The 19,508-nt window shown below is 40.5% G+C and overlaps 1 protein-coding gene across 4 annotated transcripts in view; it reads left to right on the forward strand.

The window, feature by feature from the left end:
• THADA (THADA armadillo repeat containing) overlaps positions 1-19,508 on the forward strand; it is a 319,486-nt gene that overhangs the window by 123,121 nt on the left and 176,857 nt on the right. For all 4 annotated transcript variants that reach the window (XM_039232420.1, XM_039232421.1, XM_039232419.1 and 1 more), the window contains exons 27-28: positions 16,027-16,116; positions 17,272-17,403. In XM_039232420.1, coding sequence (XP_039088351.1) covers positions 16,027-16,116; positions 17,272-17,403 — 222 coding nt within the window. The remainder of the gene's footprint in view (positions 1-16,026; positions 16,117-17,271; positions 17,404-19,508) is intronic.

The following is a 19,508-nucleotide window of genomic DNA, read 5'->3' on the forward strand; positions in this document are numbered from 1 at the left end:
ATTAATTTTTTTATGCAAAACCCAAATTTTACCCACATATTTAAATGCCTACGCTTAAAGGCTATTTGCATAGCAAGAAGGAAAATGGCCTATGCTCTCTGGTACTCTTGGATCTTAGGATCTCAGAGTGTGCTGACCTTAATGGTAATTTATACCAATGTTCTCTCTATTCCTTTCATCTCTCTTTAAAGTGGGGAGGGAAACAAAGAGGGCGGGGTAGCAGGAGCCAAGGCCAAGGAACAATGCAAGTATAATTTGTTGAGAAGGTACAGTGTTAGATTTGCCCATGTATTGTCACATTTCTCACAGTAACTCTACAGAGTAGGAACTATTATGCCCATTTTATAGAATACAAAACAGAAAGGTGTTCAGCAAGGTTGGATAAATCATTCGAGGTTACACTACCAATACAGAGTAATGCTTTGGCCTAGCTGATTCTAGACCGTGGCATGTTCTGTACGTGGTGGCTCCTCATCCCCACTCCACCACAGAGTAAATAATAATGGAACATGGTTTCAAACTTTATAATGTAGGAACAGCCTTTTCTAAAATATTATGCTGTGCATACTATAAAAAATTATGTTGGCTTTGGAAATAGGCTTAATATAGGCAGATAAAGAATATTTGAACTGCCTTAGTTTATGTGGCGTATTATTACCTTCGTCAGAATTCACGGCATTATTTCACTTGAAATGTGATTATATAATTAAGATGAGTATTTGGCTTAACCTTGGGGAGTCGTACACATTTTTAAGACTTTACGTGGAGGTATTTATATACTTCAAATATTTGCCGGGAAGTATCTTTGCAAGGTTAGGTGAAACATTTTACCAGACTCCCAGTTTCAACAAGCCTCTGTTGGGAAAGGCTAAATAGCACTGTAGAGTAGTCTTCTGGCATTCCAGCAGCTCCTCTGCCCAAATAACGGAATATAATTGATGGTCTTAGTAATAAGGTCATAAAGTCAAAAAGCGTTACCACACTGTGGTCAACGTTTTGACCATAAGGAACACTATGTAAAAGTTGGTTAGCTGAAAGGACTTCCTGCCTCCTTAATAACTATTGTGCCTCTATTTCTTTAGAGTCATAGCCGAGTTGGAAAGAAGGGAAAAATGTTTTAAGTAGAACATTTTGTGTTTAGAATTGGGGTTCTTTATTTTAGAATTGGTGTTCTTTAGATTGATATAATGAAGAGCTTCTGTGGATGAGTATAAACCAGACCGATCCTCTGAATAAACATTCCTTTCTGCCGTGTTGCTCATTCCAAGTGGCATCATTTGTGCCTTCTTTTTGTTGACCTGTCTATAACCCTCGTTTGACACATTATAGAATTTCATGTTTCTGTTTTTAACCAGTAGAATTACTCTTTGCATCGGAGTACACGTGTGCATGTGTGTATTTGTGTGGCAGGGAGAGAAGTCCTATAACCAAACAGCTGCCATCTAAAATTATAATCAGTATTAGAAAAAGAATAAAGATTTTTAAAAAAGGAATTCAATAGAAGCAGACATAAGGAACAGAAGAAAACTTTAAAAACAGTTGATACTCTCACAGAAGTAAGATAAAATTGATTACATGAACTACGAACAGGATGGTGTCTTTATTTATTTATTTATTTATTTTTAATGTTTATTTATTTTTGAGTGAGAGAGAGAAAGAGAGAATGAGCATGGGAAGGGTAGAGAGAAGGGGAGACACAGAATCCAAAGCGGGCTCCAGGCTCCGAGCTGCCAGCACAGAGCCCGACACGGGGCTCGAACTCATGACCTGTGAGACCATAACGTGAGCTGAAGTTGGATGCTTAACCGACTGAGTCACCCAGGTGCTCCAGGATGGTGTCTTTAAAGTAGCAACCAGAGAATAAGAAAGAGCTCAAGACATTTAAAAGTAGGATAACCCAAATAAAAGCTTCAATGCATAGGATGGAAGACAGAGTAAAATAACTCTTGCAGAGGTAAAACTAAAGAGATCAAGAGGGATGGAATGTGGGAAAGAAAAAAAAAGACAATTAGATGACCTCAGGAGGTTCAATACCCAACTTATAGAAGAGCTGAGAAAATTGAGGGCAGGAAATTGTCTCACAAAAAAATAACAGCACAGGAAAATTTCCTAGAAGTCAAGGATGTGAGTTCTAGTACAATGAGTGGAAAATGATCCACACCAACACACGTCATCATGCAGTATCTTCAATTTTGTAGAGAGAGAACAAAAACCCCAGACAGTTCTCATATAGAGAATTAAGAATCCGAATGGCAACGAACTTAGAAGATGGAAGTTAATGGAGCCTTACCTTCAAAATTCTCAAGGCATGTGATTTCCTTCTTCTTACTCTTTAGTCAGCTAGACTATTGTTCCAGTGTGGAGATAAAATAATAAGAATGTACTTTTATTCAAATCATTTTTTTAATTAAAGACCGGGAAAACTAGATTTTTTTCTTTCTACTTCCAGAACATAAGTGAGAGAAGCACCTGAATATTTTGTAAAAAGCAAGTTCCCAAACAACATTTGTTCAACACAGCAGTGTCGGCCACTCCTCAAAACAACTGTGCATGTTCCATGTATAATTTTAATGTGTTTATATGTGTGTAGGAAAGGTCTAGAATGGGGCAGGGTGGAATTTCTTTTCCTACCTACTTTGTGTATCATCTGATTTTTAAAAAAATGAGTATACATTAATTGTAATCAATAGAATATATACCTTAAGAGAGGGGAAGAAAAGAGACATGACTTATTCCTTCATTTATTTTTTAAAATATAGGAAGTGCGTGCAATGTCTGTCTCCTCTGCTAGGTGCTGGAGGAGATACAGTTGAAGTAGCAAACACAGCCTCAGTCTTTGAAGGATTTTGGGTCTGGCTGGTAAGGGGAAACACGCATGGAAGGGAATCGCTCCCAGCCGTGTTGAAAGTCTGCCTCTGTGTGATCTCAACGTACAGGCTACTCTCAGGGCCAAGCAGATGGCTTTCCAGGGTCTGTAAAGAGATGGCAGCCTACTAACTTCAGAGGACTTTTAAAAAAACCAGCATTCGTGAGAACACCAAACATAGGATCCTGATTTTGGGATGTCTAATTTAATAAATTTCATTTGCATTTCTATAGAAACCATCCACGGTTCCTGCTGCCAACCCCAGGAGCCAGAGGTTAGGGTGTTTAATAATACTAACAATAATGACTTATACTTATTCCAGATTAATTTTCTGGCTCTCCAAAAAACAAATGGCTAAGATGTCCAAAATGTTCCTTTCACGACTCTGCCAAGCGCTGGCTTCTCCGCTCTGTCTGGAGATCCAGCCAATCTGTTGAAAATTATCCCATTTTTTTTTAGTACTTCCAGGCAGCTGTTCAGAGAGAAGACTAAATCCTGCAGTCTGAGATGGACAGCCACAAATGGAGACTCTTTTCCATACTTCTACAGCAGCGGAAAATCACACTTTGTCTTCTGAGTCTTAGTCCATTTCTTCCATGTATGAATTTGGGAGAATGTACATCAGACATTGTATTATACCTCGTTGTGGCCAACTTGTGTATTAATTGGGAGTGTAACATTTGCCTGGTGACTGCTTGTTTTTTCTAAATGTTTTTGGGTTTTTCTTTTTCCCCTTGTAAACAAGCCTTGGCCTGAGCACTCACAGACTTACAAAAAACATGGGTTCACTGGGGGAAAATAAGCATTGAGCCTAAATAAGTCCATACCCTCCTGTACCCTCTTTTCTGGTTTGATTTGCATGAGTTAGAGGGGATTGTTTTTGTTTTTGTTTTTATTTTTTGTTTTTGTTTTTGTTTTGGGGCTTGCATGGAGGGTGGTTAGAGGTATTATAATGTGCTAGTGAGATTCTCTTCACTTGAATATAGGAGAGACTTGAGACTTATTAGACCAAATGGAAGCTCTGTGGCCCCGTGATCTCTGAAAATGCTTTGTAGGAGCAGATGGATAGATTGTTAAAGATTAGTTTAGCTGGCAGTTTGCCTGTTCATCGACTCCTTTTAAAGTCAGTGGGTGGGTGCTCTCTTCAGCAGCACATATACTAAAGTCAGTGGGTGGGCCTGGCTCAGTGCATGGGAGTGGAAGCTCAAGTCGGGAACCTTAATCTAACTTGACCAATTTGATTGACAGCAGTGGAAAGATCGCTATCTGACCCCCATAGTGGGACATGCACTCCTTTGAAAACTGGCCTGTCTGGGACACAGGGTCCTCCGCTTGCTACACAGATGCCTTGCACAGGGATGGTCGGGTTCCCTGTGTAATAGAAACCCCGAAAGGCCTGGTGGCTAGACTGGAGAACAAGAGAATTGGGTTCTAGGCCTGCACTTTCCCCCCAGCCTGTATTTTGATCTTAGGAGACTCCCTTAATTCCTTTGGGCATCAGTTTCCTCATCTGTGAGATTCAGCGATGAGAGTCATAGACTTCTCTGAGAGTCCTTCTAGGTCTAATACGTTCCTTCAAGGCTGGGACTCTGTGGGCACCTTCCCTTCACATTAATAATACAAATTGGCCAATTAATATTAGCCTTCATGAAAATGTCTATAAGGTTTAGAGTAAGATCTTGAAAAAGTTAAAAGGACAAAAGTATTACAGGGATAGAAACCAGAAAACTTATTTTGAAATATTGGACCTCATGCTAAATTAATGTACTGTTAATGAGTAAGAGAAATTTCTGGGTGATTTCTTGCTCGCGTTTTGGATGGGGCAGGTTCAGCACTGTTGGAGCCGTTTGCATGTTGGAATGCCTATGCTAGCCCATTGTTCATTGGGGCACGATTTGTGGAAAGAGCTCTTAGAAGACATTAAGAAGGCAGCAGGTATTTCCTGAGTGCCTCTTGGGTGCTGGTACCATTCTGGGTGTTGGGGTTGGAGCAGAAACAAGACAGCTTTCGGTTTCAAGGAGTGAACTTCCTAGTGAAAGGAGACAGAGCCGAAACATGTTTAATAAAGCACCGGTTATCGTAGGGAATAGTGAGCTGTGGGGAACGGAGTGTGCTTCTTCAGCTAGAGAGGTTGGAACCATGGAGAGATTAGAAAGGAAGGAGGTGAGGAATGTGGACTTTCTCTTCTAAAGCCTTGAGACTGTAAAGTGTGCCTCTCGAGCTCACAGGGGTGTATCAGGCCTCGTGCTTGCTGCGGATGAGGGAGGCCGCAGTCATGATCACTCACCTCAAGCCTGCTTCAACCAGAACAGCTCTGGCTTCGTTTTGTTTTGTTTGAAATATTGGTATTATATTTGAGAAAAGTTGTCCATTGCTTTAAAGATTTGAAAAACAGCTGCCTTGGAATAAATCAATTATGTTCATTCTTGTCCCTTAGCACTTTAGACTTTATATTTTGGCAGTTGTGAGAGCTAGGTCGAATAACCCCCCCACCCCCACCCGTGAGTCTTAATCCCCGGAACCTATAAATGCTACCTTGTAAAGACCAGAGGTCTGTGCCGATGTGATTAAATGAAGGGGCTTGGCATGGGGTGATTATCTTGGATTGTTGGGTGGGCTCTGGTGCAATCACTGATAAGAGGAAGACGGGCGCAGGTCTGGAAGACGGACGAGGAGAACGCGGTGTGACCACAGAAGCAGAGATTGGAGCCATGCAGCTACTGGCTGAGGAAGGCCAGCAGCCGCCAAAAGCTAGAGAGCAGTGAGAATCGGGGTCCCCTCCAGAGCCTCTGGAGGTGCCCTGTTGGCACCTTGATTCTGGACCATGGTATTGATTCGGATTTCTGGCTGCCAGAGCTATGAGGGAATAAATATAGTAACTAGGTTAGGTTGCATGTTCCTTGCATCCCTCTTACTCAGCACACAGAGTCTAACTCGGTCCCTTGAGTATTATGACTGTGTTTTAGCTACCTGTTGCTCCATAACAAACACCCGGAAATTTCATGGCTTCAGGTAACAACTCACTGTTTCTCACAGTTCAGTGGTCGGCTGGGGTCACCAGGTTCAGCTTCACCACGTGCTGTCATGTCGGATCACTCAGGTGACTGCGTTGTCTGAGACCTCAGCTGGGACAGGAGGCACAAAGTTGGTTTCCATTCGTTCACATGTCTGGACCCTTGGCTGGGGGCGGAAGTGACTGGGCAGGGGGAGCTGCGGGCAGCACAGAAGTCAGGTCTTCAAGACCATGAATGCAGATGCTGGTGCACTTCCTAAAGGCTGAGGCGGAACTGGTACAGCATCGCCTCTGCTGCCCTCTGCCGCTGCCCTCTTGTTGATCGAGACTAGGGTCCAGGGAGAAGAAATTGGTTAGACCTCTGAATGGAGGGAGGCATAGTGAGGGTAGTATAGGAACTGTTAGGAAGGGAACACGTAGGGAGGGGTCATGAGGTAGTAGGAACTCTTGCCGGCCATCTTTGCAAACAGTCTGCCACACACTGTTTAGATAGTGGTTATCAAATTAGCTGTTGGAGGAGGATCAATCCTGAGATTTTATAGATGATAGGATTTAAAAAGGAACATTTCCTAAGAAACAGATTTCTGGTATTAAAAAAAAAAATCCACGTAAGCTGCCCACGTGGGACCTTGCACACATGAGGAATTCAGGAGACGCGTGCTTACTGACCATCTGGCTGCGTAATGGGTAGCTGTGTGTTTTTAGGTCCACCCATGCGCCGGGGATTGCTGCAAGGGCAACTGAAGGGCTCTTCCGGGGTCGAGAGCTCCCACTTCCCTCCAAGGGTGTAGTATAGTGCTGGCTGCTTTTGTGATTAGGGAGATTCTCTGATCTACCGGGAAAGCAGCTCCCGAAGGGAGGGATTAGGAGAACATTCCGGAAGTCCAAGCAGTTCATGGCTCTGTACCATGCAGGATAGGAAGGGACATGAGACTGGCAGGAGATCTGGTCAGAGTCTGTGCCCTTAGAGAAGAGGCCCTGAAGAAGATGCCTTTCCTGTAACTTCCTTCATGCTTTGCCTGGAATTTAGTAATAGGACTTCCTGGCGGCACCATTGCAGGGACCACAAGAGTTTGCTGAGGGTGAGATTCTGACCCTGGGGCCTCTGACATCTGTTGGGTCCGATCCCTCGTCCTTTTTAAATGACCGCTTCTGGAAGGAGAAATGCTTGTGTCAGGCGCGCTCAGAGGCGGAGAGAGGATTCTAGGAACAGAGTCAGAGATGGATGCCCCCCGCCCCCGGTGGGGTTCCAAACCCAGATTTCTTTTTTATTAGTTGTTTCTGTTTTATTAGTTTGCATTTGCCCATCCTTTGAAACGTGTGTGTGCTTTGTCTTCTTTGTAGGCTTGTTTCCATTTGGGGGTACTGTTTCTCTTAAGATGCGCTTGCTCTTTTTATCAGCAATCACTGTGGCAAGGAGACACAGGCCCTGAGCTGCTTTCTCTCCTCTAGAGTGGTTTTATAGGCCAGAATCTGGGGAGTAGGTAGGCTTTAATAGTTTATTGGGTTCCCATTTGAAAAACCAACTGAAAACCACCAGGCTTTTGCCTTCAGCGTTTGTTTTCATCTAATGAAACCAGGTTTATGGTGTTTGCTCCATGGCCTGTGAATAAGTCCTGTTTTTTTTTTTTTTTTAAACCCGGCACAGGCTCTGCCTTTGCTGCTGTTTACTGTGGAGTTCCTTATTCTGCATGTTTTTGCTTGCCTTTGCAAGCATTCTCTCCTTATACCTTTGCACATTACTCTCTTGATCCCTGTTCCTGAGATGATTCAGAATGATCAGGGATCTGTATGTAGGAATTAGAGGATGGAGATCGCTCCGTTTTACATGTAGCACATTTCACCAAATTCTTCTTTTCACTGCATCATCATTTTTATCAGGTCGCTTTTGTTAAGCTCAGAAGCATGTGTTTCTGGCATTTCCACTTCCGTGTGTGTGTGTGTGGCAGACCTTAGGACAGAATCTCGAAGAGATAGGGAAGCTGCATTCAAGTGAAGATTTTCCTAGGCTGGGAAGTGGGGGGATGGCAGGATTCAAAGCCGGTCAAAACATCGAAAGCTCAGCTGCACTCAAAAACTAGATCCATAGCATTACCACAGTTGGATGTGGAATGTGCAGGCCAAGGGGAAGCTCGGAAGGTGGCTGGAGTAGGGACTGCCTTCCATGTGTGGCTTAGGCAGGATGGGGACCAGTCGTTCTGGCCTGGTGTCTGGGTTAGTGCCCAAGACGTGTGTTCAAACGTAGGAAAAGCACAGAGACGATGCCACAGTGAGACTACTATATTCAGATGGGCTCAGGTTGACACAGTGTTGAGTGTAAAAAGCAGATTATAGAAGAATATATAAGGAGGAGAAAGGTGTAGGTGGACAGAGAACAGAATAGACCAGCAGCCATATTTGAGTGGTGAGTTCGTGTCGCGGTGGTTTTCAGATTTTTCTTTGCAGTGTCCTTCATTATCTAATTTCCCCCCTCCCCCCAATAAACAGACAGTGCTAGAATAGTTTTTAAAAAGCTTTTAAAATAAAACAAAACGGTGCTAGGCAGGCATTTTCATTCATTCAGTGAGCCTCTGTTGCCTGCCTACTTTGTTCATAGCCCTGGCCAGGCTCTGGGGGAGCCCCCCACTGAATGGGTCAGGGGGAGGAGGGCCTTGGGGCAGCTGACAATCACTCTGCCCCCTGGGCACCTTGTTCCCAGTGCCGGGCTAGTGGATTTCCTCCAGGAGCTTCCGTGGTTTCCCGAGGGCCTCTCACGGGTTGTGCCCGCATAGCTCTTACCTGACGAGATGGGGACTGACTCCCCTTTTGTAGAGTCTGACAGTCCCAAGGTATAGGCTGCTTTCTTCTGGCTCTCTAGCCTAGCTTTTTTGTTCTCACCTTTGTCTGTCTGTTTCTGCTGTTTGGCGGTCTCCTTTTGTCTTCCCAGACGCTTGAATTTACAGAGATTCCGTTTTTTTCCTTTTTGGTCATCGCTTCTTTTGTTTCCATAAAGTTGCCAGGCTAGTTTTTGGCCATGGAGATGAACAGATCCGAAATGCCTGTCACTGGAGAATTTACCCTCAGGCCTTGCTATATTTGTGGAGATGACATATCAGCCTGTTTTCCTATATGGGTGAAAAACTAGAATTGAACTGTCTGCAAATGAGTGAGACAGGCATCATATATTTGTGTTTAAGAAATTTCAAGCCCTGGCAGGATACTCAGTTTATTAATTCAGATCATGAGTCTGGATGTCCTTAGATACAGCTAGTGATTCGCTTTAAGAAAATTTTAATTTGTTGCCATCTTAGCCATAATTCTTTTCCTCCTTGCCTAGGAAAAATTGTGTTGAAGTTGGATGGGTAGTTAGGTGTCAGTTGGGGAGGTGCCAGTTCCAGAGAAAAGAAAAAAGGCATAAGGCATAGGTTTGAGGGCATCTATGTTAGAATGTTTTTCTTCTCTGGCTAATACTACTTACTCATTCATGGCCAGAATATTTACCAGTCAGCCACTGTTTATGTAGAATTGTGGTTTGTACGAAGAGCGATGCAAGGAGGTATGAATATGGGCTCTTACCTGTAGATATTTATGCTCTGGTTGAAGTGAAAAGATACATTCAGTTGACCATAAACTACAAAAAAATTTTTTATAAAATAAAAAAATAAAGATACATTCAGTGACTGTCCATTGGGGCCATTGGGTCACCGTGTTTCTGTCCTCTATCTAGTCCAGCCTATCTGCTCTTGACACATCTCACTGCTGTCCGAAAACTTTCGATGCCTATAAGACCCAGGCAAAGCTGCTTAGCCTGGCATTAAAATTTCTAAAAACCTGTATGCCATCCTGTCTTTTCTACCTTCACACGTCATTGAATTTCTCGATTCATGCAGCCAGTGTATCTACCCACTTGGCTCCTGTACCTACCCACCCTCTGCATACAGTTTTCTCTCCTTTTTAATCCATTCTTACTAATTTTTTAAGACTCATCTTGGTTTCCATGTTTCCCACAAATCATTCCCTAACCTCTCCAGCTCTCAGCGATATCTTTCCCAACTGTTACTGTAAGCTGCAGTTATTTGACCCTTAAACCGGCTTACCCTCCCTCGTTAGTTATAGTCTATGCATGTGTCTTGTCTTCCTAATGAGATCTTAAGCCCCGAGAGCAGTGACCATCTCATATTGTTACTATCTTCCTTAGCACCTAGCGCAGTGCTCAACATGAAGTATGTAGGTGCTTAAAATATTCGCAACTTTCCTGAGAAAAATATGGTCATGCTACAGTTTTGATTAAGTAGAAATGAGAGGGAAGACTCACCTGTTTCAGGATTCACATATGGACTGAAATAGTCTTGTGATTTTGGCCTTTTAAAATAAAGCTATAGATTACAGGCAGCCCAAAATCTATGAGGTGCCCACGAACTGTCGGCCTTCTGTGTGTATTTGAGAATCGGGAGTGAAGTTTGAATAAGCCCCTTAGACAATTCTGATATCCTCCTACACCTTACCTGTTGAGGCTCTGTTTTTTAATACCTGAGAATTGTTAATATCTTGTATCCTTCAGGCAGCAGTCTACACATTTAGCCACGTCTTCAGTAGTCCTTGGCTGATGCAGAGTTGAGATGGTGCTAATCTGGCAAGTACTCAACTCTTCTGCATTTGCAGTGAATTGGAGCCCCGGCCAGGAGTAGAGTTGACATTTTCTTAACAGTATTGAGGAGCCTGAGAATGCTAGAATAGAAAAGCAACTCCTGTGTGCTCAGAGTACCTAAGCAAGGCCAGAATTCTCCATAGAAAATAATTTTAGTTTTTCTTAAACCCTGACAGATGCGCAATTGATACTTCACAGTCGTACGCCATTAAGCCTGGGCACAATGATTTCAACAGAATATTTTTTTGAAAGATGTAGTCAAAACCCAGCAAGCTGTTAAGAACAAACCTGTTACTTAAAACATTCACCAAATGTTTAATTTGAATCATGTACCTTCTTCATATACTCTGTAACATAGATGAGTTGATAAATATCTGCTCAGGTAATTGAATGAGGTAATTTGCTGTTTGGAACAATTTGTTTTAATTCATTGAAAACAATGACTTTAGTTTGAGAATAGTAGCTCCACAGCCCTTTTCTCTGGCAGTAATTATGGTCAGCAGGGCCAGTTATTTACCAAGGTAATTTCTAGATCGTGGTAATGCAATCATATGGTCTGCTTACATGAGAATACTCTTTCTGACACAACCAAGAGATACCACACCATTAAGAAGACGTATCCACCAGGCCTTGTGGTGTAGATGGAGAGATTCTTTATGGGCAAGTATACACAAGGATCTCAATATTTAATTCATATACAGTTCTAAGTGACCGCTGACAATGGAAATTGATGTTCTTGACCAGTTTTGCTTACAGGTGCTATAGAATGTAAGAGTGGCCTGTACTGAAATGGTTTTGTGGTCTCCCTGTGTAAAACACTGACCCTGCAAAGCCTAGACTTGCAGTTTATTAACAAGGAAATTTACATGTCATTGTTTGTAAAAGTAACTTAACAACCAAAAAGCCTATCATTCAGGTTTGAAATCAATTGCAGTCAACATACAATGGATTACTCTGCAACCATTAAATGGAAAGAAAGAGAACAGTATGCCTGATATTGAATGATTTTTCAGGTAGTTTAAATGAAAAAAAAAAAATCAAGGGGCATGACTATATGTATAATATACATATTTGCTGGGGAAAAGAGCTAAACTGAAAAGTAAGTACTTCTATAAACAAATTTTTTAAAAGAAAAGCTGAGATGCTTTTGCATAGTTGTCTGTGAGGAGGGACACTGAGGGGTCTAGTGTGGGTGTTTTTTTTTTTTTTTTAACATTTGTGTTTGTTATTTTTTTCCACAAAAATATCTACTAATTGAAAAAGAAGTGAGCATGTTTTTGCATAAATGTCCAATAAATGATCTATAATTTACAAGGAAGTAAGAACTTTCTCTTCTTTCAAAAATTTTAGCTTTACTGAATGTGAAATAGGTGCAAAAGAAAGTTTACAAAAGAGTGAGTAACTGTGCAACAAACACTTTAGGTGTTTAAGGAAGGGAACATTTCTTTTGATCCCTTATATGGACCTTCCTAATTCCATCTCCTTTCTTTTCCAGCTTGGAGAAGTGATTGATTACTTTTGCCAATTTTATTTTATTTATTTCTTTGCTTTTTTTTCGTCACTTAAATTTGTTTCTCTAAGCAGTGTCTTATTCAGTGCTTTGTTGTAAACTACATAGAAGAAGTATACCACATGTATTCTTCAACTTGCTTTTTTCACCTAACATTACGTTTCTGAGATACATCTGTAGTTCATTGAGATTTACTGCTCTATAGTATCCCATTGTGTGAGTGAGTGTACAGTTTATTCACTCTACTATTGATAGACATGGCTATTATACATATGCTGTACAAGCCTTCTGGTGCCCATGTCCAAGAGTTTATTAGGCCATTTACCTAGAAGTAGCATTTGTAAATCACTGGCTAAACACATCCTTGGCTTTCAAGAAAATGCCAGACTATTCTTAAAATTGTTGTAGTAATTTTAGTTTCCATCAACAGTGTCAAAGAGTTCCAGTACTTGATAATGGATTCTTCAGTCTTTGCCAATTGCTCAGTGTGATTGAGCATCTTATGATTATTGGCCGCTAATGTTTATATTTTAATAGGTTTTATTTTAATAGGTTTTAATAGCTTTATTATATTTTAATAAGGTTTTAATTATATTTTAATAGGTTTTACCATTTTTATATTGAGTTGTTTGTCTTTTAACTTATTGGTTTCCCTGGAGTTCTTCCTATAGTCTAATACTAATTATATAATTCTCAGTTACATGCATTACACATTTTCTCCCCATTTGTGGCTTGGCAAATAAAAATGTTTACTTCCATCATTTAGTAGTTTAACGAACCCTTGCATATCCATCACTCAGCTTCAACACTTATCAACATTTTGCCAGTCTCATTTTGTCCATTTCTTGGCCTCCTGAGATGGAGGTAACAGACATCCTGTCATTTTTTTCCTGTAAATATTTCAGGATGCATGACTGATTTGATAAGAGAGTTTAAAAAGAAATAACCACCATACTCTTATCACATCTACCAAAGCTAGTAATTCTTTGATCTTCAGCTTTTCCTAATTGTCTTAGAAATGTCTTTTTCTAACTGGTTTGTTAGAATCAGGATCCAAACAAGGGCCACAAGTCATGTTTAGTCATTTTGGGCTCAAAAGTCAGCTAAGTCTGTTCGTGTCTTTGATTCCAGAATGTGTGATACCACTCCTCTGCCAGAAGTGCTTTGTACATGTGTTATTTTGTGTTTTTATTTGTGCTTTTTTTGTGTGTGGTATAAACTTTTTTTTTTTAATATTAACTAATACAGTAGAATATATAAACTTTTCCTGCTAGTTGATGCTTTTGGGGCCTTGGTTTAATAAATTCTATTCTGTATAGTTTTCTAGTGAGTTTGGCAGTTTTACCTTTTAAGTTTTGAATTCACAAAGTTTCAATTCTGTATGTAGTGGGAGGTTGGGATCCAATTTTAATCTTGTCTGGGTGGATACTTAGTTGTGATCTTCACAGTACCATCATCAGCAGCATCAGCCCTTTCATCATGCATGTATGATGTCGTGCATGTGTGTGTCTGTTCCTGTGCTCTCTATTCTGGTTATGGGCCTCCTTGTCACCATAGTGTCCTAATTACTCAAGTATTATAATACTTCTCACTACCTGATTAGGTGAGTCCTGCGTCCTTGTTGTTCTTCAAGATTATCTTTGCAACTACTGGCCCTCGATGCATCTCTGTGTTTTAAAGTGTGCTTCTCCAGCTACACATATACGCACACACAATTATTATTTTTATTGGGATTACATTGAATTTGGTGAGAACTTCCTCTTTATAATAATGAATCTTCTTAACAAAATACTGAATCTTCTTGTTCATGAACTTGGTGCATCTCCTTTTTAAGGCCTTTATCTTTTCTTATAGCATCTTCCTATTAAAATTATAATATACCAATGTAGAAGAAAAAGAATTTTGCACCTGTAACATTGTATTTCAACGATACTTCAATTAAAGACAGAATAATAAATAAATTTTTAAAACAAAAGGAGAACCTTTGCCTCTACCTCACACTGTACACAAAAATTAATTTGAGATTGATCATTTACCCCAAGATAAAAGCTAAAACTATAGAACTTCTAGAAGAAAACAGAATATCTTTGTGATGTTGGGGTAGGCAAAGATTCCTTAAGCCACAGAAAATATAAATCATAAAAGAAAAAAATGATCCAGTTATTGGGCTAAAAACTTCTGCTCATCAAAAGGCATTATTAAGAAAATAAAGGGGCACCTGGGTGGCTCAGTCGGTTAAGCGTCCAACTTCGGCTCAGGTCATGATCTCACGGTTAGTGGGTTCGAGCCCTGCATTGGGCTCTGTGCTGACAGCCAGCTCAGAGCCTGGAATCTGTTTCAGATTCTGTGTCTCCCTCTCTCTCTGACCCTCCCCTGCTCACATTGTCTCCCTCTCTCTCTCTCAGAAATAAATAAAACATTAAAAAAATTATTAAAAAAAGAAAATAAATTGGCAAGCCACAAACTAAGAAAAAGTACACGTAACATACAAGTATGGCAAAAGAAACAATCAACCTACGTAAAAATATGGGCAAAAATCTTGGATATTTCACAAAAGGCCATGTCAATAGCCAAAGCACACAGAGTGTGCAGTATCATCCATCATTGGTCATCAAGGAAATGCAACTCAAAGTCTCCGGAATATTCCACTGCATACCCACTAGGGTGGCTAACATGAAGAAAAGAAAAGAAGAAAAAAAAAGACAACAGCAAATGTTGGAAAGGATGTAGAGCCATTAGAACTCTTGCTTATTGCTGATGGGAATGTAAAATGCTATAATTATTTTGGAAAACTGTCAGTTTCCTAGAATGTTAGACGTGCTGAAATTTTATTGTCAGATATTTATTCAAGGGAAATGAAAACATAGGTTCACAAGAACCTTGTATAAGAATGTTCCTAGCAGCCTTATTCATAATAGCCTACAAATGGAAATAGCTCCTTTCTGTCGAGAGGAGAATGGATAAACCTGTCTGTTCATACAGTGGACTACTACTTGACAAGAAAAGAATCATACTATGGTTGCTAATGGATAAATTTTATGCTGAATGAAAAAGGCCTCAGACACACACAAAAAATTAGGTAACGTATTTTTACGCTTATATGAAATTCTAGAATAGACCAAACAAAATTGTAATAGAACTCAAACCATTGGTTGTTTGGGGTGTTGAGAGTTGACTGCGAAGGGGCACAAGCTTACTTTCTGGATGGAAACTTTCTAAGTCTTCATAGGAGTGTGGGTTACATGAGTATAAGCATTTGTGAAAACTGATTGAATGATCTTGTCAGAATTCAAGAGTATAAAGATGGAAAGGTAATCCTCACAACTGTCAGCTGGGATTGGTATCCAGAACCATACACGCCAAGTCTGTGTGTCTGATAACCATACTCCAGACCAGTGTTTTTCAACCAGGGACCATTTTTCCCCTCAGGATACTTTGTGCATTGTCCAGAGACATTTTTGATGGTCATCACTGGGCAGGGGTGAGGGGTCGTGGTATTACTGGCATTTGGTGGATAGAAGTGATGGAGGCTGCTAAACATCTTACCATCACCTAAGAGTCCCCCACAACAAAGAATTGTCTGGTCTAAAATGTCACTGGTGCCAACTTGGAGAAACCTGTTCTAGATCTGCCCTTATTATGGAAGCTACGTCAGCCTCAGCCAACCAGATATTGACTCTATTCATAGTCCAGATCAGTTGTGGAAACAGCATTTGCACAAGTTACCTATTTCTTCCCCACAGAATTTAATATCAAGTATTTGTGAATATACATAATCTTAAATTTTGAGATAAAAGTCCATGTGTTAAGAGCATTTCCAAAATCAAAAATTTAATGTTTTGTTTGATTATCAAATTCTTAAGGTGAGGTTTTGTTCTTAACTTTTGTTTCATTACATATTTAAGTGAATGATCTAGGTTATCTTCCTTTACGTAAAATAAAAAAGGCTTTATTATTAGATCAGAGGAAATAAATAACAGTGATTTTTTTTTTTCCCCTTCCCTCTACAGAATGACAGGAAGCGAATTTTTTTCTCGTTTCCCGGAACTCTATCCTTTTCTTCTCCAGCAGTTGGAAGCTGTAGCTAATACTGTGGACAGGTAAGAAGAGACACAGTGAGACACAGTGAGATCAAGGAAGTGAGTTACTTCATTAATGGAGATTTTTTTCCCTCCAGACAACAGTTTTTAAGCTCCCCTTTCCTTGTAACATAGATGGATTTTTTAAAATGGCTTCTTTATCATGATGCCTGATTCTCGACAGCAGACATGTCCTGAAAAGTTGTATAATATCCTATTTTTACATTATATTTTATATTTTTAAAATCCTGTTTCATATTGTCTTATCAAATGTAATACTGTTTTTAGTGAAAATGTTTCAGGAGCCAGCCTCTTAGACGCACATGGTGATTTCTTCTAGAAATCATTTTCTTCCCATGCTATTTAAAAATCTGTGTGTTTACATACTGAGTTTGCTGTCACAAACACCTGCCATTTTTTTCTTACTGGCCTGCGACGGTCGACCATTGTGACCTTAAGCAAATAGCTGACTAATCTGGTCACCTGTGATCAGAAATGGTACCAGCCCACCTGAGCAAAGGTGGCCAATGACCCTGGAAACATAAAGTAAAGCCATTCAGAGGGCTTCCAGTCCGATCAAGGCAGATAGCAAAGTTTACCATTGTCCTTTCAATCACATTCTGTACTGATGGTGGAATTGTTAGAATGGACATCTCAGAACATGGGCTTTTATATTCTTCTAGCAATGTTTGCACTTGATAGGAATTCATGCTAATTATCTGTAATGGGAAAGCAAAATAACATCAATGAATTTTACTTCTGTTTATGATACATTTCCTCACATGAGTAATTTGTACAGACAGGCTTTTCTGGCCCCGGTAAGTGACTGTTCAAGCTTTCATAAGTACATTTGGCTGTTGAAAGTTTCACACTGCATATTCTGGAACAGCCACCCCTCTAGTGTATGAACAGCTCAAATCAAAACACAGACGCGAATTAACAGTTAGCTTTGAGAAGAGAGTCGTGTGCAAAAGCCCAAGCCGTGGCTTTACCAGTAGCTTTTCCTCATTTGCACATTAGGAAAACATGAGGTGAAAGGAAGGAAAAGAAGGAAAGCTGTCTTCCGATCATAGAGAGTCTCACTTGATACTCAATTAATTTAACGAGAAAAATGTTTGAAGATAGTGTTGCACCTCTTAAATTTTAAATCTTTTATGTACAATAATTTTTTTTCAGTGACGCAGGAGAACTAAACCGTCATCCAAGCATGTTTCTCTTACTTCTGGTGTTGGGGAGGCTCTACCCTTCCCCGATGGACGGCACCTATTCCGCTCTCAGCATGGCACCTTTCGTTCCCTTCATTATGAGGTAGCGTGGTGTTTCCTGGGAATAATGGGGTGGGCAGGGGGGCTTATGGGGCATTTTAACTTGTTCTTATTTCAGAAACTATAGATTTTTTTAAAGTTTTATTTTACTTTGCCCCCAAGTGGTCTCCATTGTTTCAGAGGAAAGTGCTTCTCCCTTGGGTGCTGAGGCCCATATCCACTGTCTAAGCAGTGTTTCCTTGGCACTCTGCCTGCTTATGGATGTGACAGGAGATGTCCACTTTTGAAAAACATAACATTATATCTCCTGCCCTGGTGTCGAAGAGGACATTTGTCTCTTCACTCCAGAGGAAGGGCGAGGAGTCACATCTAGACTGCAGTGCTGTGTGGCACAAGTTCATTTCCTGCCCCTCTTGTCTTTCAAGCATGGAGCACCTGAGAAAAAGCCACACGTGCAGGCTATACATGGAATCAGACGACAGCAGGCTTTCCTACTTCTAGAGCTTAGTACCCCTTTCTCTGGTAGAGTTTTTGAGGCATTGCCAACTTCTGATCACCTTTTTCATTTTTGATTAAAGGCATCAATAAATAGGCCTCCAAAAAGTATTGAAATTTTCTTAGGAAACATTGCAGAAGCCCAGTCATATTAGTTAGCTTTTACCTTTCTGCTTGCCTCTTGATAAAATACCAGTTTCATTTTTATTTATCTACCCAAAATTGAAATAGACTTAGAGCTGAACACCAGGCGCAAGAGAACGTGTTTGTTATTTATGTGGCATCATGGGTTCCACTTCCTGGTTTCGCAGAGCTGACTGATGCATTTTAATGTGAGAAACCATTAAACACGAGATGCTGGCATGTGATTGCTGTAGCCATTTGTTTGCGCCAGGCTCTGGCTGCGGCTGTGCTGTTATCTCTGATCACAGAGATGACTCACTCAGATTGGTTTTTGTTTCCTGATATACAAAGTTACCGGCCTCCTGTATCCAGTATTTGGTGATTCATTTTAGGAATTCGGGTGGTAAATTTTACTTTCAGAAGCATTTAAAAATTGTACTTTCACATGTAACTGGAAAGAACTGACAAATGCCTCAGTGTGTTGGTGGGGGAGAAAGGCTCAGAATCACGGCGTCCAGTAGAAACAAAGACGTGCCTTAGAACTTTGTCACTCTGTGTGGAGAACATTCAATTTATGGAAGCTCATTACTAATTGGTGTTTTGTGTTGCATCCTAGAAACCAGGTATTACTACTTTGAAAGTATCTTTTCTCTTATTTATTAGTATAATCAGTATATTTATTAGTGTAATCAGAATGCTCGTATTACTAATTATATTCAAAGCACTTATTATATAACAAAGATCACATTAATATAGAAGATTTAAATATTGCCATAAAGCCAGTGTCCTCTGTATCTTTCTTTCTTCCTTCTTCCTTCCTTCCTCCCTCTCCGTCCCTCCCTCCCTCTCTCTCTCTCTCTCTCTCTTTCTTTCTTTCTTTCTTTCTTTCTTTCTTTCTTTCAAGTTTATTTGAGAGAAAGAGTGGGAGAAGGGCAGAGGAAGAGAGAGAATCCCAAGCAGGCTCCATACTATCAGCAGAGAGCCTAATGCAGGACTTGAACTCACTAACCGTTAGATCATGACCTGAGCTGAAATTAAGAGTTGGACGTTTAACTGAACCACTCAGGTGCCCTAATGTGTCATTTTTTAAACTCAGAAGGCACACAGTGTCCATTACACTGCCATTCCAGGGCAAATGCCTTGGTTAGTAATTGCTTTCTACCCAAATAAAGATTCATAGTGTGCCACCAAACAGCACGAGTGCCACAATTGATTCCATAGAGAATCAGTAGGCTCCGATTTATTGAATGTCCGTTTGTGGTATAGAGCAGTTTTCTCAAACTTTAAGAGGTAAACCCATCACTTAGGAGTCTCATAAATTCTGATTCCGTAGGTCTGGAGAGGGGCGCGAGGGTCTGCCTTTGAAACAGACTTCCAGGTAGTGCTGATGGCTGTTGGTCTAAGGATCTCACTTTGAGTACCAAGATTAAATTTGGAATATTAAGCATTATCAGAACTACCCCACCCCCCAATCTCCGCACACCCAGTTTTAATAAACTAGACAGTAGTAGGGTCATACTTGGTACTTGA

This window comes from Hyaena hyaena, unplaced genomic scaffold (assembly GCF_003009895.1).
Source record: "Hyaena hyaena isolate Hyena2069 unplaced genomic scaffold, ASM300989v1 scaffold_64, whole genome shotgun sequence".
Classification (NCBI taxonomy): Eukaryota; Metazoa; Chordata; class Mammalia; order Carnivora; family Hyaenidae; genus Hyaena; species Hyaena hyaena.